Source organism: Primulina eburnea, chromosome 16 (genome assembly GCF_022965805.1).
Source record: "Primulina eburnea isolate SZY01 chromosome 16, ASM2296580v1, whole genome shotgun sequence".
NCBI lineage: Eukaryota > Viridiplantae > Streptophyta > Magnoliopsida > Lamiales > Gesneriaceae > Primulina > Primulina eburnea.
The window spans coordinates 20,420,991-20,433,945 of NC_133116.1; the positions used below are offsets into that span (position 1 = coordinate 20,420,991).

General features: G+C 37.7%; 1 protein-coding gene across 1 annotated transcript; it reads left to right on the forward strand.

Annotated features, from left to right (window-relative positions):
• Window positions 1–972: 972 nt before the first annotated feature.
• Window positions 973–3,685, forward strand: LOC140816642 (probable 6-phosphogluconolactonase 4, chloroplastic). Its single transcript, XM_073176033.1, has 3 exons — window positions 973–1,467; window positions 1,621–1,756; window positions 2,963–3,685. Exons 1-3 carry the CDS (start codon window positions 1,124–1,126, stop codon window positions 3,425–3,427), a joined length of 945 nt encoding a protein of 314 aa, XP_073032134.1. The 5' UTR covers window positions 973–1,123; the 3' UTR covers window positions 3,428–3,685.
• The last annotated feature ends 9,270 nt before the right edge of the window (window positions 3,686–12,955 follow it).

Sequence of the window (12,955 nt, forward strand, 5' to 3'; positions counted from 1 at the left end):
ATTTCAAATAGACTCAAAATGAGAACTCCAACGCATCTTCCTAGCCCGATGCAAAACACCAATCTAATTAAGGCCCGTTCTTTTGTCGCAAACAAATGAGAAATGAAATGATTAATGAGAAATCAAATGAGAACCCAATTTTATTGATGAGAAATCATATGATTAATGCTAGAACCTGTCTCACGAATACCAGTAGCTTCCATGTTTGCAATTTCAATAGCTTAAGAGGATTGCAACTTAGTGTAATGTTTTGGAATTGCCTTAATCATATTACAAATAAAATTCAATTTTGAGAAAAATATCCAAATAGAACTCTATCTTTCAGCAACCGCTACCAAAGCCAACTGAAGTCTATAAGCAAAACAATGTACATAATATGCTTGAGGAGAATCCTCAGAAAAATAGCATACATTACGTTCCATGAGCCAAACATATTGCTAGCTCCATCTTATCCTTGATCCTGAATATCTTTGATTTTAACTCATGTCGAACAAGCACGTTACATATTTATTTCTTCAGTCTTACCGTAGTGGTGTCAAAACATGCACAATATAAAGAAAGGCTCCATCAATAACCCTTCACGATCAAAAAATCTCAACATAATAACCATATGCTCTTTGTCATATATGTCTTTAGCTTCATTAACCAAAAAACAATATTTTGCATTCCCAGCCTCCTCTCATATTTCTTTTCTCACTCTCTCAACAATAATATGCGAAATATCTTTTTGAATGTCTAATGATATATACTTTGCATTTTTTGCTGTTTTTTTTTAAAACAATATTATTGATGTTAACATCTATTTTTTTTAATAAGCTTTATCATTTTTCTAAGATTACCTTGATTTTTGGAAGACGAAGTTTCGTCATTTTCTCTCAATACACATTTTTATAAACAAAGCCAACAAATTGCTTTCAATTGTAGGTATAAGCCTCACTCGAATATTCTTCTTTTTTTCTAATGTTTGTGCATTACCACTTTATCGGATTGGGCCCGACCAAACAAATCGAATAAGATACCGACGTTGTAGAACACCCACGTGCCACTCCACCCACCGCCAAACGCCACCTACCTCCATTGTTGCCGGTTACCTTCATCTCTCTATTTATGCTGCGCAGATTCCATGGCTTCCTCCTTACAATCTTTCTACGCTATAACCTGCAACCTACCGCACTCTTCCTCTCCCCGATCGTCGCCCTGCATCCCGTTGACTTCACCATTTCTGGCCTCGAAGCCCCAATTCAGACCGATCCGAATAAAGTCTGCTGATTTGAGTTACAGAACGAAGGCATCGATGGCGGATATCGTGACCCCGAAGAGCAGAGGAAAAGTCCAAGTGTTTGAGTCGGAGGAGGAGCTGGCAGTGTCGCTTGCGAAGCACACTGCCGATCTATGTAGTGCAATTTCCAAAGAGAGAGACTCTTTCACCGTTGTTCTGTCCGGCGGTTCTCTTGTTAAGTCTCTCAGGTAATTAAACTCCATATCTTATCTGTTGTGCAGCTACTTTATGAGTTCTCGAGTGATTGATTGTGATTGCTACTTTCGTTGTTTCGAGTAGTTTGAAACAGAGCAAGAATTTATATATTTTTTGTTTCTTGAATTATGGCGATGTGATTGAAGGAAATTGCTGGAACCTCCTTACATTGATTCGGTGGATTGGTCGACATGGCATGTGTTTTGGGTGGATGAGAGAGTGGTGCCCAAGGATCATCCTGATAGCAATTACCTCCTCGCGTACAATGAGTTTCTGTCCAAGGTATTGTGCATAAAGTACTTGTCTTTGTATTCAGAATGTGCTTCGATAATCATGTAGTAGCATTAGATTTGGTGCTTTTGATTCTTGTGAAAAACTAGAATTTTTATTTTTATTTTTATTTTTGTGTTGGACTAATGGAATTCGGTGTGATCCGTGAAACTTGAAAAAAGAAATAAAAATAGGACCGATTATGTTTTTCACCTAAAGTTCGTGCAGTAAGTGTGATGGAGAGAAACTCACAGCACAGTTGGCGTTAGTTAGAGTTGATTGATGAATGTTCATTTATGCTGAGTAAGATGTGAAACTGATGTATCTTCAGGAAACATAAGATGTGAAACTGATGTATCTTCAGGAAACATTGTCTTAATACCTCCAATAACATGCCTATGGACGGGTGGGTGATGCAAGTGATTAAGGGCCTTGAATTTGTGGATGTTCACTGGTTATGATTTTTGCGTGGGACAATAATCAAAGTTTATTTGAAATCAACTGTTAGTGCATGATAGTCGTTTTGTGTCTTGCCTTGTCTTGTACGTGTACAGATTTCGTGTATGATTGGTTATGAAAGTAAATAGCATCAGGAATGCATGTGAATTTCATGCCTCGTATCTTCCTGATCCTGGATCAATATTTATCATTCTTGCTCATCAACAGTTTATCACTTCATGCATTGTGCCATCTGATGATTTATTGCATATCATGGTTTTCAATTTGTGGAGTTGTCAAAGTATTTCCTGCCCCGACAAACAGGATAGAGTAAAAAACTGTCTGGGTTGAAAATCTTATGGCAGTCGATTGTGTGTTTTTTAATAACTGTATTTTAAATTATGTTTACCGATCTTTCAGAGATTGGAGTTGCTCTATACTTTCATTTTCTGTCATATATACCAAAAAGTAATGTCTTTGTAAAATAATGTGATTTCTCTTATTCCAAAGATTATATTCTACTGGTGCATGAGTATGAATTTTTACTGGTGCATGAGTATGAATGAATTTTCACTCAATTCATGATATATATGTTGACATGAACACATATCTTCATTCGTAAAACTTGAGATATACTGCATAACTTTGTGTGAGAGTATGAATTTTCACTCATTGATGATATATATGTTGACGGAAACACTTTTCTTCATGCGTGAAACTCGAGATATACTGAAATAACTTTGTGTGAAATTTTCTTTCATTATACTTGTCCTATTGCAGATTCCAATTCCTGTCGGTAACGTGTATGCCATAAACGACGCCTTGTCAGCCGAGGGTGCAGCAGATGACTACGAGACCTGCCTCAGGCACTTGGTGAAATCCAAAATAATCGATAACTCAGAGGGTACTATGTTCCCCAAATTCGACCTTATGCTTCTTGGTATGGGCCCTGATGGGCACATTGCTTCTTTGTTTCCGGGGCATCCTCTTGTTCAAGAAAAAGAAAAGTGGGTTTCATTCATCAAGGATTCCCCTAAACCTCCTCCTGAACGGATTTCCTTCACTCTCCCGGTCCTTAATTCTTCGGCACACGTTGCACTGGTCGTGGCAGGTGTGGGCAAGGCTTCAGCCGTGTATTCAGCACTTGGGGATGTTTCGAATTCTGAGGTGCTGCCCGTGCAGCTGGTCGCACCCCAAGGGGAGTTGACCTGGTTTTTAGACAAGGGTGCAGCTTCAAAGATATAGAGTTATGTTGCTATGTATCAAAAAGAGAGAGTGTGATAGATACCCCTTTTGACTGAAAATAAAGTATTATCTTTTGTGTGGTGCTGCGTTCATACCTTTCCCAATTCCAAGTGACGTACCGGTTCCGGTCCGAAGTCCATTGAGCATGCCTAGTATTGCTTGTGCTTCACCATTGCTCCAAATTTAATGCATACATGTAGTCTACATAGACCTCTAAATTTAACGAATGGAATTTCAGTTTGTGACATGTTTTGTTCATCCCCCAAGTAAAATATATACGTGATGGATTGGTGATGGATTGGTTATGATATCTGTGAGGATGTCTCAAACACAATATTTTTTATGAGCTTCAATAGTTCGTGTTTTAATAATATATATATCGATGAATTAGCTCGAGTTTGGTTAATACCAAATTTGACATGTATAAATTGATAATAAAAAATAATACGTAATAAAATCACATGTATTTTAAAGAAAACTTACATACTTAAACTTTAACGAAATACATAAACATTGACTGCAATCAGTTCATAAAACATTTCATAAACATAATTGCATTATACATACTTAACCATACATAAACATCATCATCATTTTGCGTTTTGCGTAGAGATGTGTATCAAAGCAATTGACACATACATAAATACGCTTAATCAAATCTAAACCACAGTATTGGGGTGGCAGGGAAGTTCACTACCACATACATGAGATTCTCGGTCATGCTTTATATGGTGGATTAGTCTCTGGTCATGCTTTACCGCTTTCCAATCCTGATATAAACTCGGTCATGCTTTACCGGGGTGGAGAGGTCCACAGCCACATTCACCAGTTTCCAAATCCTTTCATATTTTTGGTCACAAGACATTTAGCATAACTCAAAACATAAAATATTTTCTATGCACGTCTAACATACTAATACATTATGCATATCTGGCCAAGACAATTTTTTTTTTAAAAATAATAATAATTTTTTTTTCTTTTTTTTCCATGAATGCTTGGCTCTCGGGCTGTAAAATCTTACTACTCGAGCACGCCCTGTATAAAAGGTCTGGCGCTCGAGCCGTAAGATCTCGCGCCCGAGCGTCGTCCTGCGCAAAAATTTATATAAACCAACACAGTTGAGCAGTCACACGAGAATCATTATAACTCACTTATCTCTTGTCCAAAAATTACGAATGTGCTATAAAATCGAAGATATCGGAAAGTACTGCGTTTTATATATTGAAATATTTTCCAGAAAACCGATCGAAAATTCGTAGGATTCGAAATGACAGCAGATTCGGTTTTTAAGATCTAAAAATCGTTTAAACATCAATGTTTGAGCAGTCACATGTACTCACTCGTTGCTTGTCCAAAAATTACGAATTTACTGTCAAATCGAAGGTATCGAAAAGTACTACATTTAATATGTAGAATTATTTTTCAAAAAATCGACCAAAAAAGTACAGTACATGGAATGACAGCAACATCTAGTTTTGAGATCTAAAAACTTTCAAGAATCATTTCAGATGTTTTTGCTCAAACTTTTGCATAACAAACATGAATTTTTACACAAAATAACCATCAAAACATATACTATGACAAGATCAATGTCAAAGCGAAAGAATATACATGCCTTTGATCTTTAAAAACTCACGAAACGACGATACCGAAGTGGAAAGATGCGAGGGTTGATCCGAGACGAAGTGTGACACGTTTTCTTTCTACAAAATGAATGCAAAGTTTCTGGGAAAGATCGAAGAGGGAGGGGGCGGCTGCTGTCACTCTAAAAACCCTAACTAATCTCTCAAAAAAGAAAAAAACAACACAATGAAGTGTGTGTGTGGAAGAAAACCGATGGATGTGTGTGTTTTAGTGTTAACGTGTGTGTTTAATTAAGGGTAAATATTTGCTTAATTTATAATTAAAATGTTAATTAAAAAGTTAATCCACCCTAACTTTTACAAAAATCTCCTAATTAAAAATAAAATGTACAAGTGACACATCTTTAAAAGTGTAAAATCGTAAAATCATTTAATAATTAAATTAGGATTTAAAATGCTGAAAGCTTAATAACTCATTTAAAATGCCACTTTTTTGACTTTAAATAAAATACCACATTTTACAAATCGCACAAATCGTCGCCGATCTCTTTTCCTCGATCCCGAATCGAATAATCGCCTGAAACATGAAACTCAAGAAAACATTTTAACGTACATCACAGAAGCATTAATAATAAAAATAATGCAAATTCATAAATCATGCCTCGTTAAAATCATTTTAAAATTAAATAAATAATTTAACCATTTAAATAAATGCATGAGTTTTACGTGTACTGATTTTGGGCTCTACAATTCCTCATCCACTTTAATAAATTTCGTCCTCAAAATTAAGTCTTACCAAATAGCTCTGGGTAGTGGCTTCTCATATCTGCTTCGGCTTCTCAAGTGGCCTCCTCCACTTATTGATTCAGCCATCGTACTTTGACCAACTTGGTCACTTTGTTCTGAAGCCTCCGCTCATGTCTGTTTAGGATTTGGACAGGTTTCCTCATACGACAGATCTGGAGCCAACTGCAACAGCTCAAAACTCAAGACTTTCGAAGGATTTGCGATATACTTCCTCAGCATCGAGACGTGGAATATCTTGTGTACTCCGGCCAGATTCGGCGGTAGGGCTACACGATAAGCAAGTGTCCCAACTCTGTCAAGAATTTCGAATGGCCCAATAAATCTCGGACTCAATTTTCCTGTCTTCTCAAAACTCATAACACCCTTCATAGGTGCTATCTTCACAAATACGTGATCTCTTACGGCAAATTCAAGATCCCTTCTTCTCTTGTCAGCATAACTCTTTTGACGACTTTGGGCGGTCTTCACCTTGTCTCGCATCTTGATCACCACATCTATAGTCTGTTGAACAATCTATGGACCAAGTTCTGATCTCTCACCGACTTCATCCTAATGAATTGGCGATCTGCACTTCCTTCCATACAATGCTTCGTAGGTAGCCACACGTATAGATGATTGGAACTGTTGTTGTAGGTAACTCCACTAGAGGTAGTTTCGATTCTCAATTTTCATGGAAATGTATCACACAGGCTCACAACAAATCTTCCAATATCCTAATCACTCGCTCAGACTGGCCATCTCTCTGAGGGTGGAATGTCGTACTAAATAGCAACTTCGTCCCCATAGTTGAATGCAAACTCTTCCAAAAAGACGATGTGAAACTCGGGTTCCTATCAGACACAATAGAAACTGGGATCCCGTGCAATTGGACTATCTCCTAGATATAGAGCTCTGCATACTGGGTCATGGAGAAAGTCGTCTTCACTGGTAAGAAGTGTGCCGATTTAGTAAGTCGATCCACTATAACCCAAATGACATTAGATCCCCTAACTGACCTTGACAAACCAACCACAAAATCTATGGTGATGTTCTCCTATTTCCACTCAGGAATAGGGAGTTGCTTAAGCATTCCTGCTGGCTTCAGATGCTCTGCTTTCACTTGCTGACAAGTAAGACGCTCAGATACGAATTGGCGAATGTCCCGCTTCATCCCTGGCCATCAATACAACATTTGTAAATCCTTGTACATATTGGTACCCCTGGATGGATGGAATACGAAGATGTATGTATCTCTATCAAAATATCTTCTCTGATCGAATCAACACTAGGCACCCAAATACTTCCTCTGTACTTTACAATACCATCGGACACTGTGTAGAGTACACTGCTCTTGGCATCATCCTTCAGTCTCCATTTCTATAACTGCTCATCCGAAGGTTGAACTCTACAGATTCGGTCTAGAAAAGAAGACTGGACTGTCAGATTAGACAGCTTAGGAGCTTTGCCCTTAGGATAAACTTTCAGGCCAAACCTCTGATTCTCTGACTGAGAAGATCTCTGCGCTGATAGCTGTGCTACGAGTGCAACCTTTCTGCTCAAAGCATCTGTCACAGCATTATCTTTCCCTGAATGGTAGCTAATTTCACAATCGTAGTCTTTTACTAAATCCAACCACCGTCTTTGTCTCATGTTAAGTTCTTTCTGCATGAAGAAATACTTGAGACTTTTGTGATAAGTTGTCTTCGTAGGTTCAGTTCGGCTAGTTACAGTTGCCCTCAATAAACTGCGCATTAGTATTTAGTTAGGCAAAGTGTGATCAGTTTAGTCCAATAAATTAATCTCTTAGTTTGTCAAACAACCGAAATTAAGTTTCCAACAATTTCCCTCTTTTTGGTGTTTGACAAAACTTGTAAAGTATGAACTGATCAACTGAAGTTAATAAAATTCTTCGAATTCATTGTAGATAAAATAGCTCTTATCATGTACAGATTCGTACAAAGAATTAAGTAAGGATCTAATCTATGTACAGATTCGTGCAAAGAATAAAGAATAAAGAATCTTCAAATCCTCAACCATTAACTGAAGTCAGTCAGTTGATCTTCATATCTTCTTCTTCCTTTTGTCTTCTTCTGTCTCTCTAATAATTTCCCCTCTTTTTGTCAAGCACATCCACTTTCTTTGATAATACTCGAACATCTGCTGTAATATCTTATACGACATTCATCACAATTTTCTGCAGCATATCAATCCTTTTAGTGACCGTTTCTTCCAGAAAGTCAAACTGCCTGCCAACTAATGCTTGAGTTTGGAAATGAGATGCAGTCGACAGTCTATCTTTCTTGATTTATTCCATCTGGAGATAGAGAGAAGTCACACTCTGATTGAGTTGATTCAGTCTGTCCGTTGTAAACTCATAGTTTGAGTTGAGCTTCAAAGTGTGTGCGAGTTGAGTAGACTGTATTGCAGAAATAGAAGTCATCATATTGACAAGGTTGGACCGAACAGTTTGAAGTTCTTCAAATAGGGCATAAGTGTCTGAAATTCGAGGAGACATGGCTCCAGAAGTTTCTGGAATCTGTTCCCTTTCTTGTTGAGTAAATAAAACCATCACACTGTTAGTTGGTTCTGTTTCATGTGCCACTATTTCTGAAATATATTCAGTTGAAGGGTCCTGGGGATGAGACGAGACAGTTGGAAGAACAGAAGTAGTAGAAGGTTATTCAGTTGGTTCAACAATAGGTTCTTCAGTTGGTTGGTGAACTGGATCTATAGCTGACACTTCTTCAGTTGAGACTGAGTGCAGCTGAGCCTCTTCAGTTGGTTCCAAAACTGCATGTTCAGTCAAAAATTTTGACTGAACTGGCTCTTCAGTTTGTTCAAAAATAGGCTCCTCGGCCGGTTCTTCAAAATTGACAGCTTGAACAGCTGGTTCTTCAGCCATGACCACATCTTCAACTGATCTTGAATTGTCGAGATAAATATCGGAGGTTATTAATTTGATGACCTCATCGAGATTGGCCAGTGATAATTCAGCTTCAGAATATGGAGTTGGATCAGTAGTTGATGATTGAGGTGCTGAAGATGATGTAGGTTGAGCAACTGATGAGGGAGGTTCATTTGCTTGTTGAGTAGTTTCAGCAACTGTTTCCTTGGATGACTCTTGAACTGACTGTTCAGCTAGCTCTTCTTCAGTTGATAAATCTTGGGGAGCCGCTAGAATGATCAGTTCTTGATTTCCATCTGTAATGAGAGAAGATCCGAGTCCAGCTGGTTATGCACAGATGTATCATTGAATGCAGTTGGAATTGTTGGATCAAAATTCAGTCGTAGTTCAGCAACTGTCTTTTGAAGGTTCTTGGCTCTCAGCTGATTGAAGAAATAATTCTTTCTCTCCAGAGCCTGAACAATTGTAGAGGCCTTGACTACCCTTAGAACAACAGACTCCAAATTAATAAATTTCTGCAGTTTAGATTTCTTCTTAAGATGTTTGGCGAAGACTTCTATTCTGAACTTCACCCATTCATTGTAAGCCTTGAGCTTATTCTCTGCAAATTCATTGATCTCTTGCCAGATGAGATCAATGTGTGTTTGGATCGCATTAGTTGACCTGGGCTCTTCTTGCATCTTTCCTTTGTCCTTAGACTCAGTCAGGGCATGAGGGATGCTCAACCTTGACATAGTTGCGTCGATCTTTTCTCTAATCACTATTCCCTTAGGTCTGAAAGTAGATAGGGAAGTGTAGCCAGTAATATTGTTCAATGGAGCCTTAACTCCAGCAAGCTTCTTCTTGTTACCAGATTCAGTGACCTTCTTCTTCGGTAGAATGGTAGATAGAGGCAGCTGATCCTCAGTTGAGGGTTCAGTTGGAATAGCCTTCAGAGGAATAGCCTTGATAGGCTGTTGAGCCCCTGACTGCATCAGTCGATCAGTTGGGATGGTTCGAACTACAGCAACAGGTTTGGTCTTCAAGGTCCTCGGTTTCTTGATGACCTTAGGAGAGGGGGTCTTCCCCAAATCAGTTTCACTGACAATAAGTTTGCGCTTGATTGTCTTCTTTTGAATGGTCTTCTTCTTCTGAACTGATTTGGGAGCCTTCTGCATCCCAATATCCTTCTTGACCTTTAAGAATTGCTCAGGAGATAATTCCAGTTTTAGCTTGGGTAGCTGGAAATTCTTGGCATTGAAAATCTTTATCTTTGATGACTTTTCAGAATCATCAGTCACCAATCCTTTTACTTTCAGCACATGACTGGGCTGCACCGCAAAGCCCTGCTTGGACGACTGAAACATATTTCTTAGAATATTGAAGATAATGTTCATCCAGTTCATCTTCTTTTCAGCCATGATTGCAGTCATAGCTTGAAACTTCTCAAGAGTGAGGGCAACAAATGATCCTGTCTTTGCCAAGAGCCCCTTCGCTACAATATCAGCCAACAAATGTACTTCTGGCTTCAATTCCTTCTTAGGATCGGAAACCTTGATTTTCGACCATCAGCAGATTGGGTAGTTTGCATCTCCTCAATATCGGATGCCTTCACTTCAGAAAGTTTAACTAGCCCATCAGTAGGCAGTTGGAAAAGGTTGCAGAAGAACTCCTCATCAATGATCAGCAACTAACCATTTACAGTAGCAGCGATAGTGCTAGTTGTAGTGACATATCCGTTGCGTAGAGTTCCTGAACCTCTTTGACATAGATTTCTTGGGAAGATAATCCCAGAAATTGTTTCAATCCAGCTGCTTCTAGTTTCAGAAAAACATTCTTGACTCCTTCGTCTTTTACAGTCAAGACTGAATCAAAGTTTATCTCCATAGTGTTCATGACGTGAGCTGTGATCTGGTTTTTCATTTGATTGAGGGAAATCTGCGAAAAAGAGCATGCTTTGAGTAGAAATTTGCTCTGAATGCTTGAATGTGCGCGTAAGAAGAAAAACTGAATTGGAGCGGGTATAGTACTAATTTAGGTGACTCATCAAATTTTTGGACACGTGTGGTCCAGGAAAATTTGAATTAAAAACGTGTGTACGTGTGTAAAGTATTAATGGATTATGTGGGTCCACGTTCCAAAATACTATTCATTGAAAGACAGCAATTAATGCTTCGACAAACATTCACATCATTTAATATAGAATATTATTCAATTTATCAGTTAACATAAAGGAGAAGATCAGTTAGATCAGCAGCTGAATGACCAGTTGATAACTTAGTCAGTTCAGTTGAAGACTAACTGACTATTGTCTTCTCAGTTAACTTTTCAAATCGACATTCCCCCTTAATAAATTCATATAATTTAGAGAAAGGATAAGAAAAACTCAGTCTGTGTGAGTCAAAAAATGTTTCAATTGACTTGAGTCTCTTCATCTTCTTCGATATTAAATGAGACATGTCTATAAGTAAGATGAACACAATGTTAGATAACAACAGTTCAATATGTCGAGTGTGTCTGGTTTGTCTAGTAAGTCTGGTTCGATCATTTCAGATGCCTGCAGCAGCAATCATCACATATTGACACAAAGAACACGAGAACTGGAAGATGTGAAGAAAGGCATCGAAGAATACGTCTGGTTGAAGGTGATGTCTTCTTGTATTAAAGTCCAAGAACTTTAATCTATTCGGAGACACGGTTCAGCTCCCACTACTCAACAAAGAGCTGTAGCAAGAAAGTACTTCAGGCGTTTTAATGTCCGTCACGTTTCACAGCTTGTCACTGATGTAGTTCTGCGCCATGTGATTATGTGGAAAGAATGACATCAGCTTGAGAAGGTCTCTACTTTTGAATTCGTAAGAGAACTGCATAGCCAAGAACTTGTAAATTGGTTAAATGATTGGTAAGAAGTTGTAGGAAGACAACTAATGATGTTGTATGGTTTCGATTTTATGCTTAATGAAATCCTGTTTTGCATTATTGTTGTCTATTTACTTTTTTCAAAAACTTCCTTTCATCAGTTGATAAATAATTAACTAACTGGATACAATAACTGATAAATTAATAACTGACATCAATTGACAGACAGTGAACGAACTGAATATCATAACTGATAAATGACGAACTGACATCAGTGATAGGATCAGTTATTGACTAAGGAGTGTTTAGAAGGGGGGTTTGAATAAACACTTCTATGAATTTAAATGTTCTTTGAAAAAGGTAGTTCAGTTTTATTACAAACTGAACTAAGTATCCCGTCGGTCAATAACAATCAGTTAAACTGAATAAGCAGTTGCGGAAAATAAACTGATTGAAAGATAGAATATCTAACTGAAAATGAAAAGCTGAAGTAAAGACAACACAATATGTTTCTGGATGTTCGGAGATTTGAATAACTCCTACGTCAACCATTCTATCTCAAGGATAGGATATTCACTAAAAGACTTTGATCGAGTACAACACTTGTATAGACCCACTTCAGTTAAGACTTATCTATTGCCTAAACTGAAACTCTTAGTATAATACAATTATCTCTGTGAATAACTGAACTTTAGCACTTATTGAATTATCAATATTACAGAGTGTTAGTTTGCTCAACTTGTAGCCTTGATTGCTACGAATAAATCTAATAACAGTGAGCTGAGATTTTGACAGAGTAATAGCAAGTTTGAGATTGATAGATCGTCGTCTCTCTTCAACTGCTCTTTAGTCATATTTATAGACTTGTCTTTCAACGGTAACTTTGAATTTATGTATCCGTTGATTGCCACTTCATTATTTCTTGGACAGTGTTCTTGATTGCCACTTCATTATTGATTTGGGCAATGTTGATACGGCGTCTTAAATGCAATAGCCGAAACACATTGTTCTATGCTGTAGTGATCGAGGTGCGACTTTCCATATTCAGTTGTTGTCTGATATGTCTTTCTGTCTGTTGAATGATTTTTCCCGAGGTATCTTCAGTTGAGAGACTTTAATATTTTCGGCTGAATGTTTTAACTGATCAGTTCTCAACTGATCAGTTTGTGTCAGCTGATTTCAGTTGATAAGTCCAGCTGCCGAATTTGCTTTCGCGTATTAGTTGATTTAATCGATTGATTTATGTTTTGTCAAACTCCAGAATTTAGTTTCCAACAATTTCCCCCTTTATGGTGTTTGAAAAAACCAAGAGATTTAATTCAGCTCTTTGTTGATAATAGATTATGCAACTGAATCATAGAATAGCTGGGTTCCTTGTAGATAATATAAAGTCTGAGAAAATGATATCAGCTGATA

Bases quoted from the DNA above. Each gene is read 5' to 3' on its own strand.
- LOC140816642 (XM_073176033.1), top strand. From the start codon at position 1,124: ATGGCTTCCTCCTTACAATCTTTCTACGCTATAACCTGCAACCTACCG. The intron at 1,468-1,620 runs GTAATTAAACTC...ATGTGATTGAAG, and splicing joins TCTCTTGTTAAGTCTCTCAG to GAAATTGCTGGAACCTCCTT. The intron at 1,757-2,962 runs GTATTGTGCATA...GTCCTATTGCAG, and splicing joins ACAATGAGTTTCTGTCCAAG to ATTCCAATTCCTGTCGGTAA.